The sequence below is a fragment of the Fistularia commersonii genome, chromosome 25 (genome assembly GCF_037954325.1).
Source record: "Fistularia commersonii isolate RoL2024-O1a breed Wild chromosome 25, RoL_Fcom_v1.0, whole genome shotgun sequence".
Taxonomy (NCBI): Eukaryota; Metazoa; Chordata; class Actinopteri; order Syngnathiformes; family Fistulariidae; genus Fistularia; species Fistularia commersonii.
Genome location: NC_141308.1, coordinates 1,692,001 through 1,713,849, shown reverse-complemented (window position 1 = coordinate 1,713,849; position 21,849 = coordinate 1,692,001). Strand labels below are relative to the sequence as shown.

The 21,849-nt window shown below is 39.5% G+C and overlaps 1 protein-coding gene across 1 annotated transcript; it reads left to right on the top strand.

Moving 5' to 3' along the window:
• Positions 1-252: 252 nt before the first annotated feature.
• Positions 253-12,097, top strand: acsl3b (acyl-CoA synthetase long chain family member 3b). The gene is made up of 15 exons (XM_086172974.1): positions 253-392; positions 3,023-3,488; positions 4,722-4,899; positions 5,004-5,113; positions 5,288-5,426; positions 5,875-6,022; positions 6,240-6,363; positions 6,708-6,779; positions 7,002-7,141; positions 7,452-7,624; positions 7,737-7,811; positions 7,926-8,117; positions 8,614-8,728; positions 9,038-9,195; positions 9,328-12,097. Exons 2-15 carry the CDS (start codon positions 3,138-3,140, stop codon positions 9,483-9,485), a joined length of 2,133 nt encoding a protein of 710 aa, XP_086029100.1. The 5' UTR covers positions 253-392; positions 3,023-3,137; the 3' UTR covers positions 9,486-12,097.
• The last annotated feature ends 9,752 nt before the right edge of the window (positions 12,098-21,849 follow it).

Genomic DNA, 21,849 nt, shown 5'->3' with positions numbered 1-21,849 from the left:
GTTCGATTATAGATTTTTATATTTATATTTTTGTATTCAAATGGAATGGATTTTCAACAGAAAACAATCTTCTATGGCGATGAAGACATGTTGACCGATAGTAACCTGACTGACGTCCCTGCTACCCCAAGCACGCGCCACCTCCGACGCACCAATCACTAGCCGAGAACTGCCCTGACGTCACGCAGTAGCTTCCGGGATGGTAACACTGGCCCGGTGATGCTAAAAGCACTATCATATTCAATTGAGAACTCGCTTTACATTATTACAGTATAATAATCATACACAGTGGGTTAATATGTTACATTAATATAATGTCAAAGCTTTGGTTACAAGGATAAACATACTCGGCCCGGTCCCGCAACAACCCAGGCCCTAACGGCCGAGAAAAGGTGAGGATGATTCGCGTATTGCAGATGTTGATAACAAGAACTGATTGCTAGCATACGGGCCGGCAACGCAGTACTGATGCCCATTATTCACAACACACCATGTTGTTGTATTCAGATTGCAATGTTATCTTTAAAATTAAGAAACAGTAATTCCAGCGACGGCGGTTTTCTCAGACGAACTCTAAAAGAAAGGCTCTCCGCCTTGCTAGTAACCTGCCTGTTAGCTGCCAATCGTGCTGCTAGTGGGTAGCTTCACACGCAGTGCAGATAAAAAAAAGAAATGCATACATTTTCTCGCAATACTTTAATCTTCCTAAGTACTATATGCACAATATACATATGTGCAGTTCTGTTTTAATTTACAATTCGTACATGTAATTGTACAATGATCTGTGCTGTCTGTGAGGATAGGATGGTAGCAGTTTAAACTACACAATTCCGAAGGTACATGTATAATATAATAGATCCAAGATGTTCCAGATACGTGATAATATACAATGAAAGCGTTACCATGTAAAAATGTCTTAATATATTACATATGATAAGTAATATGAAGAAATATGGGTGCCACTTGTCCTAATCCTCAGAAGTGGAATTGTAGTTTGAACGATTAATAAAAATATTATGTTTCATTGTGATATTTTTTGGGTGGCTGTGAAATGCTGTTGAAATGTATCCACTTATTCGCACTGATGGCCCCAAAATTCATTATTTAACAGTCGTAGATATCTAAGGAATTAATGTGTCAAAGATTCCTGGTGTGTAGACATGCTGCTTGAGGTTAGACTGTAGGTGGGACTGATTGCTAATCGCACATTTTCTGTTACTAAAAAATGGTTACTCGACATATTAAAAGTTGCCAAAAATGGAGACGTATGCCATGCCAATTGTGATACACTCATTTTCATGTCAAGAATTAATTGTTTATCCAGATCTATTGATCATGCGCTAAATCAGGTTTCAAGAAGGCAGTGGCACAGAATGGGTGTGGAATGGGTGTGCCCCAGTCATTTAACAAACTACACAATGAATAAATCTGCCTTCCAACTGTTCAAATTAAAATAGGACTGAGTAGCTCTGTTTTCACTGTGAGGGCTTTGAGATAATGCACTGTGAAGGTTGTAATGTGGATATTTTTTCCCCTGAGATCTAATAAAAAGTTGTATTTATACTTTTGTTAGCATTAAAACATTTATTTTTTGATTAAGAATGATAAGCGAGGAGGATGTCTATGAATGAAACCAAGCTGCCTCTGCATCATACCAAACCTATATTTATACTTTTTCAATGAGCTTTATCAGTCACTGAAAGCCTTCATGTACTGTAGAAACTCCTTCCTCATATATGAATGTGATTTACTGCTGAATGCATGGTCGTTCCATGTCTTGGTGACATGATTTCACCCCCCCCTTAGATAGGATGCCAGGGGGGTACAATGTGGATAGAGAGGGAGTCCAGACAACAGAAACTGTTAGAGAAATTATTAATCTGTCTGACTTTTGTTAAGATAAATGAACAGTCAGTTAGCTACTGAGGGGGTATTGTGGCAACTGGACTTTGTTTAGTTTCTTGAGGACGTTGCACCCCAGACGTTTCACCCCAGAAACAAAGCATATTGAATGAGAGATAAAATGTCTTCAACAAACTAAACAAAGTCCAGTTCCCACAATAACATTTGACTACTATAGACTTCTATGACTGAGAGCATTCACAGACTGTCTGCTACCAGTTGTTGCAAACATCCGCTTTCAGATGCTTTGGACAAATAGGAATAAATCCACAAGTGTGAGGAATTAGATTTAATGATTTTATTGACAACAGATGGTACCACAATGCATTAAGGCAAAAAGAGGCAAGCCAGACACTGAATAGTAAGCCTTTTGGAAAGAATATCCATGGAGTAGCTGTTCCTCCCTGCTACAGCAGTAAACCAGTAAACATTTTTCACATATTAGCGTCTGAACAGCTATTTATCTTTGAGGAAAAGGTTTTCTAATTTCTGTATGTGCTGCTGTGTTATGAGAGGTGTGGGAAGAAAGTCTTTCAAATGTGGGATCATACATAATGGAGCCACAATCAAGGATGACACTCTTTGATTCTTCTACATGCTTTAGACTATCTGTCTGCCTGTCTGTTTGTCTGTCCGTTCATCTGTCTTATTTATTATGTGTTGATTTAATTATGCATTTATATGAAAATGCATTCATATACTTGCAAATATATTTGTATTTAAATAAATTATTTATCTTGATGCAACGTTCCTTAGCGAAGTAAAAAAAGGCGGAGGGTTGACTGTGTTCTTTGTTTAAGGAGTTTAAGTAAACTTTACTGTATTTGAGATTTCAGCAGTTGTAGTGTAACTACGTTTCACAGAGTTAAATTATATGGGCTGGTCCAAAATTCTTCAACATTGTGGTTTCTCTATAAGACTGTAGTCTGGCTGCTTATCTGGTGAGGTTAAACAGCTCTGACTGAGAAATTGTCTAAGAATAGCCAGGGACCCACTTCAGGCAAACAAAGACTTATTTACCAAGAGGCTGATTTCTTTCTACTTAATCACTTTTGCTGCTGTTAAATTGATTCAGCAAACTGTGGTAATTAAGAGCGCTTCTTTTGTTTTTGTGTTGCAGGACTTCTGACACACTGCACAAAGGATCTGCTGCCTGCAACACTTAACAGCAAGTCAAATTATTTGCAGAGCAGTGACAAATTCTTTTCTGGTCTGCAGTCCCATTATCCTGAGAGATGAAGTTAAAGGAAGACATCAACCCCCTGCTTCTGCAGGTCTTCCGCTCTGTGGTCTGGGTCTACTCTGTCATCACCTTCATACCATGGTACTTCTTCTCTGGAGCTGGCTCCAGCTTGGAACGTTCTCGTCGGATAAAAGCACGTTCAGTTAGTGGACACCCAGCAGGGCCTTACCGAGCCATCAACAGTCAGGAAAAACTTGTTGCGTGGCTGCACCCTGGGGTTGACACCCTGGACAAAATGTTTGAAGATGCTGCCAGGAAGTTCCCACAAAGAGACTGTCTTGGCACAAGGGAGGTACTCAGTGAAGAGGATGTTCTCCAACCCAATGGCAAAGTTTTTAAGAAGGTGAAAGAAATTAACCTTTTTTTGTACTTCTTTAGCAAATATGCAGTGGCTCATTTATTACTTTCTTTAATTGTTATAATCCCCACCAAGGATTTTGGGTCATATGCCATGTATTTGCTTGTCAGTATTGTAGACCTTTACCAAAATAATCGTCTGATTTTCGTGAGACTTGCTGTTTTTATGGTGCCAGGAACAAACTTACAAACAATCTTTTCTTTCCTTGAGCTGTAGAATTTAAACTCATTTTGAACAGTTTTTTTCATCTCTTAGTTCAGGGGTGTCAGGGTGTTTTTTATTGCAAATGGCATACTTTTTATGTCTTAACGTAGAACACAAATCTAAAGTTTTTTACCAAAATCACTCTGTCTTTCCTATTTGAATACCACATAAAATGAGGAAAACGTCTGTCTGGGAAAAAAAAAAAAAACTTTCAGAAAGATTTAACATATTTAGGTTCATTTAAAACATTACATATTATTCAGTATTAAATGCTCACCATAAACTTCTGAATTAAAAGAATGTGAAAATAGGCTGCCAGACCGAATTAGATTTTATCGATTTTATGACAGTCTGCGGGCAAGTGTAAGTCTGAGCATGGGCTACATTTGGCCTGCAGGCTGGACTTTGGTCATGCCTCTCTTAGGTAATGTATGGATCTTACAGTATAATGTAGTATCTATCATAAGAGTTTGGGGTGAGGTACTGTTTGCAGTGGTAGTTGCATCTCGGTCTCCCTCTATTTTTTTTAATGCAGTGTCTCAGCTATCAAAACACATATCTGAGCTAACTAAATTTTTTGCATAACAGTAACTCTGATTGTGTCCACCATGGCTGACAGCATTTTCAAGCACTGCACAGTATGAGGATAGTGGGTGGAAGAATGATAAAATGAGCCTCCTCATTAACTCCTGCATACCTGTAAAAGCCCTGCAGGTGGCACTACCTGACTCGGAGTGATTGGTTGAGAGTCTCTTTTACCACTCAAATTCTTTTGGTAGCTGGATTTAAGCTCTGCAAAATGGATTCTGTTTTAACATTTAATGTTCTCATTTAGACCATTTACATGGATATTTGTCATTTCTTACATGTGTTTTTTGTTGTTGCGGATAGATTTATGTGTAATAGAAATCGCAGAATATAAATGCTGATTCACAAGTTGTGTATTTTCACATGTAGATATGTAGATAAGCATTACCATGGCAAATAAGCATTTTTGCACATTTTTTTGTTTAGGTAATTCTGGGGAACTATAACTGGCTGTCATATGCGGAGGCCTACCAAGCAGCAAAATGTTTTGGTGGTGGTCTAGCAGCTCTGGGCCAGAAACCTCAGTGTAACATTGCCATCTTCTGTGAGACAAGAGCTGAGTGGATTCTCACAGCACAGGCCTGCTTCATGTACAACTTCCCACGTAAGTGAAAGGACAGACTTTTGTTGTGAGACCGAAAACGTAAGATCATATGATGGTATTCTGGTTTTCTTGTTTTAATTTGTTGATTGTTGTTTTAATTTAAGTTGTCACACTGTATTCCACCCTTGGACCCACGGCAATTGCCCATGGCCTGAATGAGACAGGAGTCACACATATCATTACGAGTAAGGACCTGCTTCATAGCCGCCTGAAGGTACCTTTAAGTATTTTTTTTACATTATCATCTCCTTAATTTCTTAGTATAAATTGATTAATATTACACTCAACCATTTGTTCTTTACTGCATGTAAATAGATCATTTTTTTGTGGACACATTTTTTCACAAAACCTCCAGTGATAACTACTTCCTATCATTTCAATGTCTCAGAATATACTTTGCGAGGTACCAAGGCTGCAGCATATTATTGTAGTGGACAGAAAGCCATCAGGATGGCCCGACATCCCAAGAGGCATCACAGTGTATAGCATGGAAACTGTGAAAGAGATGGGATCCAACTGTGATAATTGTGAGTATTGGTGAAATGTAATTAAAAAGGTTTTTAATTTTGTCTGAGAAGTGGAAGTACACTGACAGGGGCTTAATTCAAAGCTAACGCCCTGATGAAAAATTGGAGTGATGTACTCTGCATCAGGCAGTAAGAGTTCAAATCACCTATCGTGAAGCACCAAGCCTCTCGTTATCTTTGTCCTTGATCTGACAGGATGTAGAATGGTGATATACTTTAACAAAATACTCTTACCAAAATACTCTTACCATATCATTTAAACGAGCACCATATCTCCATCTTGCAGGTATTTACTTTTGATCCTTCTCATTTTCACTCAGAATATTCTCAATTTATAATTTCTGTGTTTCAGTAGCAATGGGACATATCATAATATTACATTTGAAATGTTTATTAAGGCATTTGTCTTAATCCTGTCTAAAAATTCCTCTTTGCGTCTGTGCAATAGCACTGGACCGCAGACAGCCAGAGTCCAAAGACATTGCTGTCATCATGTATACCAGCGGCTCCACAGGGATCCCAAAGGGTGTCATGATCTCTCATGGCAACATCATTGCTGGCATCACTGGCATGGCTGAACGAATTCCAAATCTCAAGTAAATCTATGCGAAACTCAAATGTCACTTGTCTTTCTCTTGTAACATTCAGTTACTGTCTTATTCTCTTTTTAACCCTTAACTGCATGTCAAAAATGAAAATATGTAATATATTATAGCCCTCTAAAATACGAGCTGCACTCTTAAAACTTCATTCAAGTGCATTTACAGATTTTCTTTCAAATTCGGTAATATGCTAACTTGTCTGTATTTGCAGTGAAACAGACACTTACATTGGCTACCTGCCACTGGCCCACGTTTTAGAGCTCAGTGCTGAGCTTGTGTGCATCTCTCATGGTTGCCGCATTGGATATTCCTCCCCTCAGACTCTTGCAGACCAGGTCAGTGTATGAATACACACAAACACGTACACTGTGTCGAGCATGATTATAATGGCATGTGTTCTCTGTTTGCTTAACTGTCCTATTGATTACACAGACTGTAAGCCTAAGTATCTCAGACTGAGGTATTATGATCGTAACAGTCCTAACAGAACATTTGTGGATTGCTGCCAAATAGTGTGCTTTTACTGATATTCATTAAAGATTCAAGAATATTTATTGCGAATGTGTTTACTTGGCTTCAGTTTCAGAATTGATTGAACATGCTTGTGCTCACTTTGTGAGGTCAATGTGATAATTAAAAATGTCAGAGTTGAACTGTTTTCTCGCTTTTGTCTTTAAAGTCCACCAAGATAAAAAAAGGCAGTAAAGGGGATACTAGTGTACTGAAACCTACTCTCATGGCTGCTGTACCTGTAAGTTTTTCATATACATTGCACAAACCCACATTATTCATCAAACCTAGATTAAACACAGCATCATCATTATATCAACCTATAATAGCCTTTAAAAGATTGGTATACTTGTTTAGTACCTGTATATAATATACCAGTACATGGACTCCAAAACCAGTAATTTCCAGTCACCAGTCACAAAGTATCCCACAGTAAACTGAGAGTTGCCCACTTGGTTTGTAGGAGATCATGGATCGAATCTATAAGAATGTGATGACAAAGGTGGAGGAGATGAGCAAATTCCAGAAGACGCTCTTTGTGCTCGCTTACAACTACAAGATGGAGCAGATTTCAAAGGGCTACAGCACACCTCTTTGTGACAGGTAACACAGTCAACACAAGTTAGAATGTCTTGTTCACAATTGCTTCGTCTTAATTACGCCTAGAGAAGACATTCACTTAAAATTTAACGCTGCATCTAAACTAAATTCTATCCAGCACTCGATTGGGGAGCTATTCTCCATGTGAGTCATTGCACTGTATTGATTTTCAGATGGTGTTTTCACAGAGCATTCTCCGGAACCAGACAGTATCCTGGAGCTTTATAGATTCCCCTCTAACCTTGTAATATTCTAAAGCACCATGTGTACATGTGTCATGTGTTGTTATTTTTTTTTTTGTCTACCCTCTTAGTCTCGTATTCAAACGAGTGCGTGCGCTGCTCGGGGGAAACACGCGCGTTCTGCTTTCCGGTGGAGCTCCGCTTTCTGCTGCCACGCAACGCTTCATGAACATCTGTCTGTGCTGCCCCGTGGGACAAGGCTACGGTCTGACAGAGACCTGTGGAGCTGGCACCATCAGTGAGGGTAATGCAAATCTAAAGCAATTTTTGCTGCTCTTTGAGAAACTGAGGAAGTTCGTTGGAGCGATGGTTTTTGTTAATTAGTCAAAACTGAAATCTTTGCTGGTGTTTTTCAGCGTGGGACTACAGCACCGGTCGGGTCGGGGCTCCGCTTGTTTGCTCAGAAATTACACTCAAGGACTGGGAAGAGGGTAAGTCTAATGGTAAAAAGCAGTGAAAGAGAGAACATGTCACAATGTAAGCTTTGAAAGCTAACAATCACCCACTCAGCCTCACTCTCATGTTGGATGTCTGCACTCCTTTAGGCAGCTACTATAGCACAGACAAGCCCAATCCACGTGGGGAAATTCTGATCGGCGGGCCAAACGTAACGATGGGTTACTACAAAAATGAGCAAAAGAATCGTGAGGACTTTTTCGTGGATGAGAAAGGCCAAAGGTGGTTTTGCACAGGAGACATTGGCGAGTTCCACCCAGATGGGTGCCTTAAGATTATCGGTAAGGATTTCCCTTTTGAAAAGTGTAATTAATATTATCTCCACTGGTGCAATTCTAGCAAAATTACAGGAGACTCAAGACCTCGCTCTTCAGCTCTTGTGGGCTTCCCTGTCCGTTTTTTTATCAGCGGAGCATGTATTAATAAGACACATTGTGGCTGCTGGTGATGGCCAGATATACAGTGCAGCTATATTTTCTTGCTCCTGTAAAATGTGCTGGTAATTAGTAGAATGCTCTTATAATTCTGATTTGTCAATACAGCAAATATTTAGCAACAGATAGAGCAAAATGTACAATAGAATTGAATCTCTTCTTACAGATAATCATAAAATACAAAATGTACCGATATATGTACTTGGATTTCTGTAAATCCTGTTACAAGGTGTCATATTTGAAGAAAAAATTTGCAGGCTGGGGTGTGTTTTTTCACCATTATTTTTCATGACTGTACGCAACAAATAACTAGAGCTTTGGTGTTTTTTTTTTCCCCCGATAGATCGTAAGAAGGACCTGGTGAAATTGCAGGCAGGCGAGTACGTTTCTCTTGGAAAAGTAGAAGCAGTTCTGAAGAACTGTCCACTCATAGACAACATCTGTGCCTATGCAAACAGGTAAAGTCATCAACACAATGGATCAGAATCATATTTGGCCAGTGTTCTTTCAAGTTAAAGTATTTGGCTTGTCTTTACACTTGACACTTTTTATTTTTCAGCCTTGAGCCAAAAGAAAATTGGCATGTTTGACTTTATATCTCTGTCTCTTGTCCTAAGACTAATTAACATGCCGAAGTTAACTTTGCTCAGTATGCTACTTCAAATGAAATTATGGGATTTTATTTCAACATATTAACTTTCACAATGTTCTCTCTTTGAATTCTATGCGACAGTGTAACATTAAAACTTTTCTCTGTTCACTTGTAGCGACCAGTCATACGTGATCAGCTTTGTAGTGCCTAACCAGAAACAGCTGACAGTGCTGGCCAAGCAGATGCAGGTGAGGGGCACCTGGGAGGAGATCTGCAACAACTCCAAGATGGAAGACGAGGTTCTCCGCATCATCACTGATGCTGCTATCTCATGTAGGTACCAAAGCCTTTCCATCCTCTTCCTTCATGTGTGTGTTATGTCATCAGAATAGTTACTTGATTAAAGTTTGATACTGCTGGTGATTTATAGCCTTCACTGACTTGTTTTTGCTCTATTTCATCCAGCAAAACTGGAGCGGTTTGAGATCCCTAAGAAAATCCGTTTGAGTGCTGAACCCTGGACACCAGAGACTGGTTTGGTCACTGATGCATTCAAATTGAAACGCAAGGAGCTGAAAACTCACTACCAAGAAGACATTGAGAGAATGTATGGTGGAAAATAGCACACTCCCAAGAAACATGTGAAAACATACATTCTGCTAAGATACACAAGGAGCTAGGAAGCCACTACTTGGACTGCCTTGAGAGGTGTTAAACTTAAGGCACCCATAATTGAAACAAAAATACTAGTACATTGATACAAACACTCAAAGCAACCCATGTACTTCCTCTTTGGCTTCCTTACAAACAGCTTTGATCAATGGAGGGAAAAATTAAGACTAAAAGGCAGAAGGCCCCTCACAGACAACTGAACCAGCCAGATGGTGCATCGTAACTCTCTGTCCCTCTATGATGCATTTCGCCCTTTGAGTTGCCACAACAACCAAGGCAACACATGAAGTCGGACATCTGCATCACTTGAAGTGAAATAAAAGTAAAGAAAGGCATATCTAGATCAATGTCAGTGCACCCTCTGTGTTGCTGTTCTCCATTTTCCTCTTCTCCTCTGTTTGGAGCCTACCAACAGTGCAGAACGATCTTGTCTACTTACCTGGCAGGGAAATGGGGTAGCAGTAGAGGTGCCTGAAAAAGGGATCTCTCCTTGGCTTTAAGTAACATTCAGGTCAGATTCTATGCAGGGATCTCCATCAATAAACTGTTTTTCTACGTTTGTTGCCATTTCTCCGTCACCCTTGGTTTGTCAGCTCTGAAAACACATTTGAGGTGTATTTTTTTGTGGAACAATTCAGTGTTGCAAAGCCATGAGAGATGGAGCTAACAGATGTTTGAAAATACTTTTTTTCTTACTGTTAATGCTTGTTTTCTTTTTTACTCGAATCACATTTTTTTACGGCCATGATTTTTGCTTAATTTACTTTAATGAGCTTTGGAAACAAAGATTTGCTGTCTTTTTTGTCCCCTTACAACCACCAAAGCCCAAATGATTGAGAGGACACAAAATGAACTTTTGACTTATTCTAGTCCTTGTACAACTTACTGTGGCAGTAAAAAGTCGTGATGTAAGCCCAGCATTATCTATCTTTGTCCCAGGGATGTATGCTTTCATCAGTAGGAAAGGGATTTAAATGGGGAGTTTTTTTCGTCTCCTCACTTTTCAATTTATTCCCCAATTTACTGGTAACTTTCTTTGAATATCAATATACAGTAGTCCTACCTCATCTACCACATATTACTCCAGTCATAACTAATGAACCGCATGAAAATCGCCAAGAGAATTGAGTCTGTCGTTGAAAAATAGTCTCATAGTTAGCCTTTCATTTGTTGCTCTCCCATTTACTTTTTGCGGCGACTACACGTTTTTATTTTTGCTATAGTCCTAGCTATTTTATCTTTTTGTACTTGTGAATATGGAATACAAATGAATGTGCATTATTTATATTCAAATCTTAAATTAAATTTATGTTTGAAGGAAAGCGCACAGACAGCAGCCCTGCCACAGTGTATAATGTTTTTTACGTCCCCATGTTTTATAGATATCCTGTAGGAATATGAACGTAGGGATACATGTAGGAATGAAGATGAGAACGGTAGAGAGACACTGAAAGGAAATTTTAGAAATCACATGTGTGCAGCCACTACAAACCACTTGAAATTAAATTGTATATTTGAGAGGCAAAGAGACATACATAACCAAACTCCAATGAAACAAATAAGGACATTTAATGTATGAATACACTCCTTATTTAATTGTGAGAACATATTGTAAGCTCACTAACATGTAAATTTGAAACATTGAGTGCAAGTAATATCTCTTAATCTTTGAATTTTTTCCTATGTATGATTTTATAAGTGCAATGTGAATAAAGGGTTAATAGCTCTTACAATTTATTTTATAACATACATAAATTAATCTAGAACTGGTGGTGGTATTCATCTGTATGGCCTCAGTACAGGTGACTCTTGTTTCACTCATTCTCTCTTTTTATTGGGTTTATAGATTGAGGGCTAAGTAGTGCATCATCAGAGTTTCTTAGGGCGACCTCTTTTCTGCAACCTCCCTCTTGGAATGCAGATGCTTGCTTGTTCTTTGAAAATAGAGCATTAAAATTGAAGTTAGTTAAACTAACGCTGCATCATTAAAATCTAATAGCTTAATCCTGAATGGTTATTTTGAACATGTAAATCCAAACTTTCCATTCTTGTTTAGTAGCTCTTCTTTCTGACATTTCTGTGAAAAGTCAGTAGCTTCCTGTGCTGTTTGCTGCTTTTCCTCTGTGCCTGACTAGAGGCAGCCAGTTGCCTTCTGACACTCATGAGCTGTCATCAGAGGTCTTTGGAATGTAAAGCACTCCCGGCGTTTTGTTGATAGCACTCATGCAGTGTCTTACTCACAACATCCTTTGGCACTAACAGTCAAAGTCAGTAGGTGGTGCCAAAAAAGAATTTCACCACCCCTGTTCTTTTCATTTGTATTGTACATAAGTTGAGCATTGAGTTGCTTGTGATCAAAGTTCATTAAAGCTACCAATAAATGTACAAAAAGCATCCTGTTCATATATTTAATCATAATCTTTGTTACTGACCAGTTTTTGGGAGGGTTTTCTTGTTTTGCGTGATTTCATGGCCCCATTGAATGGGCCGTTGCAAGTGTCTCCTTTATTTATTTGTGATTTGGCCTTGAAAATTCTGTAATGAATAAAACTTTGTGTTGTCATTTCCTGTGTTCCTTGTGTGTTTTTGGTTTGTGTGTGTACTGTATGTTTAGCTGTCAGACACATTGTGTGAGGTGCAATGTGTGACTGACTGGTTCAGCAGCTTGATTAGAATCATCCTGAAACTAGTGTTTCTATGGCAACAAAGGGCAGTGTGTGTGCGTATGTGTGTGTGTGTGTGTGTGTGTGTTGGAGTGAATGTGGTTTGTGAACGAGTGCCTGGCGCATTGATGCAAGCAGAACATACCGTTCTGGGAGCCATCCTCCAATCAGAGGTAGTAAAGAAGATTTTTATTTTCTCATATGAAAATGCTGGTTCTCAAGCTGTTTAGCCACATTTAACTTATTAAGGGGAGAAATCTGTTCAGCCTGTTTTTTTCATTCGCCTTTGCCATGAGGAAATCCACATATCAACCTGATGCTTGTATTATTTTGAATTTCAGCTGTCAGTGGATTTAATGTCGCTTTAAGATTGATCAATCCCTTGCCATTTACTATCCTTAATTAATGGCCCCCATCCATCCGTCTATCCATCCATCTTTTCCGCTTATCCTGCACTCAGGGTCACAGGGGATGGTGGAGCCTATCCCAGGTGTCATCAGGCGAGAGGCGGGCTACACCCTGTACTGGTCGCCAGTCAATCACAGTAATTAATTACTATTTTCACAATTTTGAAAGTGAATATGTTGAGGGGGAAACAAAACCCTCCTGTCTCCCTTCCAGGCTGTTTACTTCCCAAAGGTCACTTGCATTCATCTAACCCTATCTTTAGCATCCTCTTCTCTCACACAACAAACTTCATGTCCTCTTTTCTCTCCATCCATAAATCTTCTCTTCCATCTTCCTCTAGTCCTCCTGGCTGGTAGTTCCGACCTCGGCATCCCTCCACCCAAATTGTCCCTATCCTCCCTCTGTGCATGTCCGACCTATCTCAGTCTGGCCCCTTTAACTCTATCTCCAAAACATCTAATGAAGGATAAAGTGACTACTTCACCATTGAAAAACTACAAACCAAAGGATTTTCATCAGACACCCAGTAATTTGGTAAATCCTCACAGTTTTTCAGTAATTTAATTTTCTATTTTGTAAAGAATACTGTAGACCAACCAAAGTAGAAGCCCTATCAAATAATTTGAATTTAGGATGATTAATAAAGTGTAACAGTATCACCCTAATGAAGATATCAATTTCTCAGTTGGTTAAAATAAACAAATGGTTAAAATTTGCTTTATGTGCTAAGATTTATTGTCACAAATGAAACAACTACTTTTGGGACTGCCACGTTTTGTTTGAAGACAATCACCACCAATAATTCATGTCCCTTGGACACTAATCTCAGTGGCTCATCTGGGAAAAGTCAAGGCATGAAGAGGAGGTATTAACCGTGAATGTATCTGCAGTCTACTCAGACTACTGGAGTTTTACAGCTTTGTTTTACTTTAAGAAAAGTTGTTCCTTAGAGAAGTGAATAGCTTTGGGAACCATATCAATCACCCACTATATCCCGGTCTTAACCTAAATGTATAATCTAACTTAATTTAAAATTTGATCATAACTTATTTTTGGGGATAAGTCTTGACCGTGCAAATATTGCCTTCTATTGTTTGTCCCACATTAAAAAAAAAAAAAAACCTATATATCTATATCTATATCTATATCTATCTTTATCTATCTCTATCTATCTATCTATCTATCTATCTATCTATCTATCTATCTATATATATATACATATGTATATATATATATATAATATTTATAAATATGATATTTATATCACTATCTATATATATTTTTAATTTGTATGTATAGGTATATGTATGTTAAGGCTATTTCTCCAAAATTGCTTATTTATGTTTATATACAGTCTGCATATTTCTAGCTACATTTCCACATTAAGAGGCATGACTTTCAAAAACAATTCCTTTTCTAAGGGTTGGTTTTATTGCATCAACATTTATTGCACATGACCACAAATCCACCAAACAAACCGTCAAAGAGTGTGGATGTTTGCATTTTAATCAAAGTGACCAACAACAACAACAACTTGAAGATGGTTGAGAGAAGGCAGAGACTCCTCTAAGACATCATCTATTTCCTCTATGCAACCCTGTGGGACCAGTGAGTGAGTCAGAGGTATAATGCACCCTTCATTAGCCCACTGATACTGACACACACACCCACAGCAAAATGAATCTACCACAAAAACAGCAGCAGCTCACAGCAGCAGAAAACTAGAAAGGGACATCTTCTGCATTGAACCCATGGTTTATAGTGTTTTGTTGTTTTTGTTTTTTTTTGCTCCCAAACACTTTGTTCCAAAAGTTTGCTCCCAAACACTATTTTTTATTCTCCAACTCTGGATCTTTTGGCCCCTTGCTCACTCCCTCTTCCTGTCTATTTATGACTCAGAAGTGCGCAAAAACTTTTCTCTGTTTCATCCAGTCTTAGCCGGTTAGCCATACTGGCTAATGCAGAGCTGCCACAAGTCTGGAGAGGTGGGCGTCATGAGTTCAGGGAATGCTCTGCCAAGGAAATATCTAACATACACAGAGATACAGAAAGGAAATAGATGGGTGGATTATAAACATGGAATATAATAAATATGGATAAGCTGAGTTGCCTGTTTTGTGGTAAAACTCTGATTCTCTTTGCTTTTTGCATCATACTTTTTAGAATAATGAACAGATGCTATATTTCAATCTCATCCTGGGTAATCAGCATGCTGAAAATGCGCAGAAATGCAGTTTTAACTGTAGCTGTAGCACAAAAAATGTTAGAACATTTATTTCACATGCACATTACTTTTCCATCTGATTATTTTGATACCTGAAAATATCAAGCAGGACAATTTAGTGCTTTTCATTGGAGTTGACAGATTCTCCCATCCATTTGTATTATTGTTGTTGTCGTTGCTGTTGCTGATGTTGTTGATGCTACTATATCACCCTGACCTTTGCATCTGGTGACGTTGACCGCACTTTGCCAGGTCAATGCAATACCAATGCCAGAGTGGAGTTTGGAAAACAAGTGAGATTTGCTAATGAGCTGGAGCAAAGATGTGAGGGTGTGGTAGAAGCAGGGAGTGCGGGTGGATAGAAAAGAGAGGGGCAACTGATACGTCTAGGCGATGACTCACCGACACTGGGTATTTATAGCATCAGGAGTGGCGTAGGGATGGGGGAGTGGAATAGCGAGGGAATGAGGGGTTTGGAAGTCAGCCAGGACAGCGTCATCGCTCCGCCGACACGGAGCGGGGACGGTAAAGGCAAGAGACCCTGGAGATGAACCACAAAGGGAATGAAAAAAAAAAGGAACTGATGGTGCAAAGCAGAGAAGGATGCTGGAAAACAATAGGGGGGATGTGAGACTCATGATGGAAAGATGAGAGGATGAGTTGTGAAGTGAGACAGACAAAAATAGAAAAGCATTTACATTACAATATGTATGTTTGAAAATGAAAACAAAGCCTTTTGTCGTGTGCAATGCCATGCTGCCGGGTGCAACTCTCACACCTAGTGTGACAATCTGTATATCTTATGAGAAAAACATACTGTTTTCATCAAACGAGTTTGATGAAGGACTAAATTAAGAAGAGGAGGAAAGGGGAAAGTTAAAAAACTCAAATGAAGACACCCCCACCCCTTCGCCCCTCCAGTTGCCTGAACACTGGATACCTCGGGTAAGCAAAGCTCACACTGCTCTTGCATGTTCAAGCAGGTGTGCAGAATCAGGAATATGTATTTCCACTTTTTGTCTGCTGTGGATATTCATTTGCTATACAAATTTTCCAGGCTTTCTTTTTTCTTGTTTTACCAAACAAGTAGATTTCATTTCTTATTATGCGCCCTTGTATCACCAGCAGGATTTCATGAAAACGCATCCTGTCTCTGCCTCTGCTGACGTCAGTCAGTGCATCACGCTGCATCCCTTATCATAGACACTAATATAATCTATGCATGTAGAAGGTGCTCCAATACACATTGCGCTGGGGGAGGACAGCAACGACATGCATGTGAGCAAGCACACAGACACACACATCCACACACACAGTACAGATGATTGAGCCACAACAGCAAGGTGATCAAGCCTTATTTAAAAAGTTGGCAAAACAGCAAGGATAGATAGTGTTAAGGAGAGGCAAGAACAGCATTAACATTAGAAGGCTACTGAGAGGAAAAAAGAGTAGAAAGAGTTTATTGAATGGAAAGAGTATCTCAGAATGTCACGTTGTGAAATTGATGTTTATATGCATTGTCTTTGCCAAAGGTCAGTGGGAAGAAACTGATGCCACTCTTTCATCTGTCCATGACGTTTGTCAGAGGAGCCAGCAGCAAATTGGAACATCTGGAAAGAAGCTGCTTCTGTTGGTCATGTTCAAACTATTCATCCCAAAACCGATGTATTATCTAGCGTCGATTTTAGCGTTGTGCAGTGTTTTTAATGCTTCTTAAATGTTTTTACAGATCCTTACAAAAAGAATATCTGGTTGCCATGCGGTAGAAAAGGTTCAAGATAAGATAAGATAAGATAAGATAAGATAAGATAAGATAAGATAAGATAAGATAAGATAAGATAAGATAAGATAAGATAAGATAAGATAAGATAATAATAAATATTTATTTTCTAATTTCTTTCTATTCAGGCAAGAGCTCTCACTTCAGACCTCTGGACATCATCTCTGCTTCTACAAAAGATTCACTAAAAAATGTGAGTTGGTTACACTGACTTACAGTAAAGTCAAAATTATTTAGATAAACGTCTCTTCTTCCAGTGGCTAAAAGGGTCACATTTAACCAGTTTTGACAATGTTTCAAAGTTCTGCATTCCTCACAAAAATGTTTCCACATGGTTATGTAGGTATTTTCAAAAAACACTTTTTTTTATCCTTATATTATACAATTATTTTGGTTGCTCTTGTGTCTTGAGGAAAGTGCAAACCAAGCATAGATAAGGGAGGTTTTCAACTTGTTGCTGGGATCTTTGGGGAGCCATATTTTCACACAGCAATAGCTGCGAGATCTCGTTTCTCATCCAGCTGAGCAGTAAAGACGGATAAATGTTTAGCAAATGTCAAAATAGGTCTTAGAAACAAACAAGAGATTACTGTGAATTGGCGAGCTCATTCTTGGAGAGGTTCTGCTGGTAAAGCTGGTCTCATTAAAAATGGAATATTTTAGTCCCTTGCACAGGTTTTCTCCTGGATTCCTATAACATTTTGTGGACATTTGCCCTTTTCAAAAAGGCTAAGCTTCACTCTCTCTAATTCACCCATTTCCACTTTCCCATCCCAGTCATGCACAACACCACAATTTGTTCCTCCGCATCTCTTGTATCTCCTCATTTAGCTCTTATCAGCCTCATCTCTGCAGACTACCTGCCATTTGAAAACAAAAGGTTTTAACCACAGTAATTGATTGCTTGGGTGTGGCGGGAGGTGAGATGGTGAATAGAAGCAGAAAAGTAATGAATGCAAGTTAGAGTGTAATGACTATCATAGATAAAAATGTCTATTGGAAGTGAAGAAGATGAAATAACAAGTCTGCAAATGGAAACAAAGGTGGAGGCCACTGAAAACTGTGAGGTAGCGTCACCATGGATACATTGGTTGAAAGGAAGGTGAGTCATGACAACTGGCATGCCATTCTCTCCCCATCTAATAACGGTGCCTTGAGATTGGGGAGGGGGTTGAAAACAAACAAGCATCTCATTTTTTTCTCCTGTCAGTGATTCAGTGTAGCAGCATCATATTTGAACATAACACCCTTTTTTGAAGCATTCAAAGGTTTTGAAACTGTGAAGTGTTTACAACGATCTATCCTTGGCTGCTGGTTGAGTCATGAGTCCTTGAGGAGAACAAAAGCAAGGACCCTGGGCAAACAGGAGAGATCAAAATGAACCAAGATATTGCCTTATAACGTTGAGCATGTTTGTTTTCAGTCGGCTATGTGTAGGTATTTGTGAACATATGGGCGTACGCTTTCATGCATGTACCACATGGGCTGTTGCTGAGGCGATATTGTCTCCCTGCATCTTTGACTGACGTGAGTAAACAGCAGCATCGTTCTAGCTGACTGCGGTGGGGCTTTGGAGACACAGTAGGTAGCGGCAGAGATTATATAATGATCAAAGAGACTAAATCATACAAATAGTTGATGAGGGAGAGCAGAATTACAGGTTTTGGCAGTTGCTTTGCCCCAATTCTCAAATGATAGAGATTATATTAATAACATGTGCCGTAAGAATCTCTGCATAATTGTAAATTTGCCAATAAGGGATTTGAAATCTGCATCCTTTAAGACCACGGGTTCTCCAACATTTCAGATCAGAATCTCTAAAGTATTGTTCATGACCCAAACTATCCTTGGATGCGATTAAAGCAAAAATATGATTGTATTTTAATTGTTGTTTTATTTATTTTTTTGCCGATATTTGTTTGTGGTTTCTTGTGTTGCATCCTCAGAGTCAGTCGTGTCAATTCACACATGATATCTTGTTATGATTTTGATTATTTTCTATTTGCCTCAGTGGTCCTGGTTGGGAAGGTGAACAGAGATTGCTTACTGACAAAACAAAATACAATAGAAAAATGTCAAGTACCTTCGTACTTTAAGGTTATTTCTAATTGTCTGAATGATAGAATTCCATTGTCTTTTATACATTGCTTTTTTTTTTACTGACATCCAAACTGAAATGTTTTCTGTGAGTTATGCCCTCTACTTAAATGGTTATGACTTTATTTTGTGCTGCACTTGAATGCTGTGAGAGTGTTAGACCTGTTTCGAGTAAAAGTGCCAAACCAGTTGAGATGTGACGTTCCAATCTGGAAACTGTTTCCTTTGCTTTTCCAGATGACTTACCAACAAAAATTCACTTACAGCATTTCAATTGTTGCAGTGTGGAGTCAATAAATGCTTATTTGCCAAAAGGGGTTCTTGCCGCTGTGATGCAAAGCAGTTATGCCAGTACAGACAGACAGGAAGAAAAACCCTTGGAGGGGAAGGTGTTATAGCCAATGAATCTTCAGCTGCCAGAAACCTGCTGAAATTTGAGTTTTGAAACATCCAATTCATGCCTTCGAGCAGTCACTGTGCCCAGAGGCATGAAACAACGCACACAGCTAGTAAATTTAGACAAGAAATAAGAAACACAATTCAGAGAGATAAGGCAATGTCAGTATAACATAACTGATGCAAGATACGGTATTTTAAAAGGAGTGGGAATTTACGAAGACAAAAAATAACACACACTTACCTATTTAAACCTTGGATCTTACTACTGACAGCTTAATTCAACACCCGGCCACCAAAGCTCAGCAAAGTCAGGCAAGTATTTAAGCAGGCTTTAACCTCTGGTCTTGATGGAGTCTTCTACAAGCTCTACATAAGTGCCACAAGGTGCTAGAGCTGCCATGGTACCTTATGAGAACTTCCTGGAAGAAACAGCTTATGCCATCAGAATGGCTAAGGGTGTTAGCAGTCTTCATCCCCGAGGAAGCAAATTCCGAAGACATCAGCCAATTCAGAAACATCGCTCTGCTAAATGTAGAGGGGAAAATCTTCTCTGTATTGGACTGAAGGATGACCGCCTATCTGCTAGGGAATGGTTATATTGACACCAAGTGCCAGAAAGAAGGAGTCCCAGGTTTCCCAGGGTTTGTAAAGAACTCCAATATGATCTGGGAGCAGATCTAGAAAGGCAAGTGGGAGAAGACTGACCTGCATGTCATCTGGCTGTACCTTGCCAATACGTATAACCCTGATGATCCAGCTGATACATCAACTGATCAACTACGCTATGGATTTCTTCCACCTGCCCCCTTGCATAAATCTGATGACATCCTACTTTAATGGCCTGCAGATGTGGTTTGCCCTCCAAGATTTTAACCACAGGTTGGCAGCAGCTACAGGGAGATATCGCACTGGGATGAGCAATTTCACCAATCTTGTTCATGGCAGCATTCAAGGTAATCCCCATTGGAGTAAGAGAAATGGTTGGAAGGCTCAAAATTACCATCTGGACTGGGGCTACCCACATTGAGGAGCTACATGGATGACATCACCAGCCTCCTTCACGGCACCATTCACAGCCGAATTGCTAAAAAGGATGGATGAGTTGATGGCTTAGGAAAGAATGAAGATCAAGCCCGCCAAGTCATGTAACCTGTCACTCAGAAGGGGGATCAGAAACAACTCCGTTACCTTTGTCGTCAGGGGAGAGAATATTCTTTTTCTGTCAGAACAACATGTCAAACGTCTGGGGAGGCGGTAAACCGCTGAGATGTCTGACAAACAGATGGGGAGAACTGGGGAGAACTCCCCTGAAGCAGCTAGAGAACTCCCTGGCAAGGCCAAAGCCAACTCCCTGGGAAGTACAAGGTGCTCCCAGGTCGCCTTCTATAGGAGGATAATGTGGCCGTGGAAAATGATTGAGATCTAATCAAGCAAGATAGATGGACAGAAAAGCCTAATCACTCATTAAAATAAAGCTGGGTCTCCTAAATGAGTGCCAGATAGCAGACACAGATAACGAATGCACGATTGAATGACCATAGGTTTCCACGAATTCATAATTACATGTTTTTCTTGCTTCCTGTACAAATAACACCACAATCCTGCCAGGAGAGATGACAATAAGAGGAGACAGAGAAAGGGGATAGACGGAGGAGGTTGATTTCCCCGTGGTGACCCCTGAGGTGAATATTCGAAAGGAAAAGATGACTGACATTATTCGATGAGTCTTCTGTCATCACTCTCTTAAAACACATAAGCCTTAACATGTGTGTGACGCTGGTGTGCTGGTTGTGTTTGACCTCTCTAGTCCTTGACACGCATAAGGGTGTTTTTTATTTTATTTTTCAGGGGGTGTGATGTCAGAGGAGTGACGCCGTTGGGTGATTTGACACGTGTTGCAACACATCTCCCGCTTTTCATTCATCCTTTGATCATTCATCCAATTATATTTTCTTCTTTCTTCCTTCCATTTCATGCACACACACACACACACACACACACGCGCGCGCTTGCAACCCCACTGGGGAGAAATCAAAAACAGCCAGCTCACTCAATAAGCCGAACAGTTTTCTGTCTCTTTGTAACGTCAGTTGTTCGCTGAAGTTGTTCAGCTCTGGAGATCAGGTGGCTGAAATCACATCAACACCAAAATTGGCGTGGTCCCTTATGTTGGACGGCACGCTGCGCATTCACGCTAAAGGACGTCAAAGAGTCTCTCAACCTGGATCGAACAAGCTGTCCATTCAGTGCTTGTTAATGAAGAAGAGGGGCCCAAAATACAAGAACAATAATATGCGTGGATTATCACAAGCGAACAGACGTTACATTTTATCAAAGGAGTTGGCAAATGTTGGAGTTGAGCTAAGAGTTAAATCAAGCCAATTTCTTGAACTCATCATTCAGTTGGTTGGTGGAACTGTCACCTCAGACCACTAAATACTGGATTCAACTATAAATAAAGCTGTTGTTGTTGTTGTTGTTGTTGTTGTTGTTGTTGTTGTTGTTGAAGATGATGATGATGATGATGATGATGATGATGATGATGATGATGATTACCGGTCCAGGGTGTTACCTATATATGGTCACGGGGGAAACATATGTTTTAGATAGATATATTTCAACAAAGCCCTATCAAAACAAATGTAACCATAGATATAAGATTGTCATCTGCGTTTGACTTCATGCAGTCTTCACCCACTGATCACACGGCATCATTTTCTTCATCTGAAAGCTAAGGACAAACA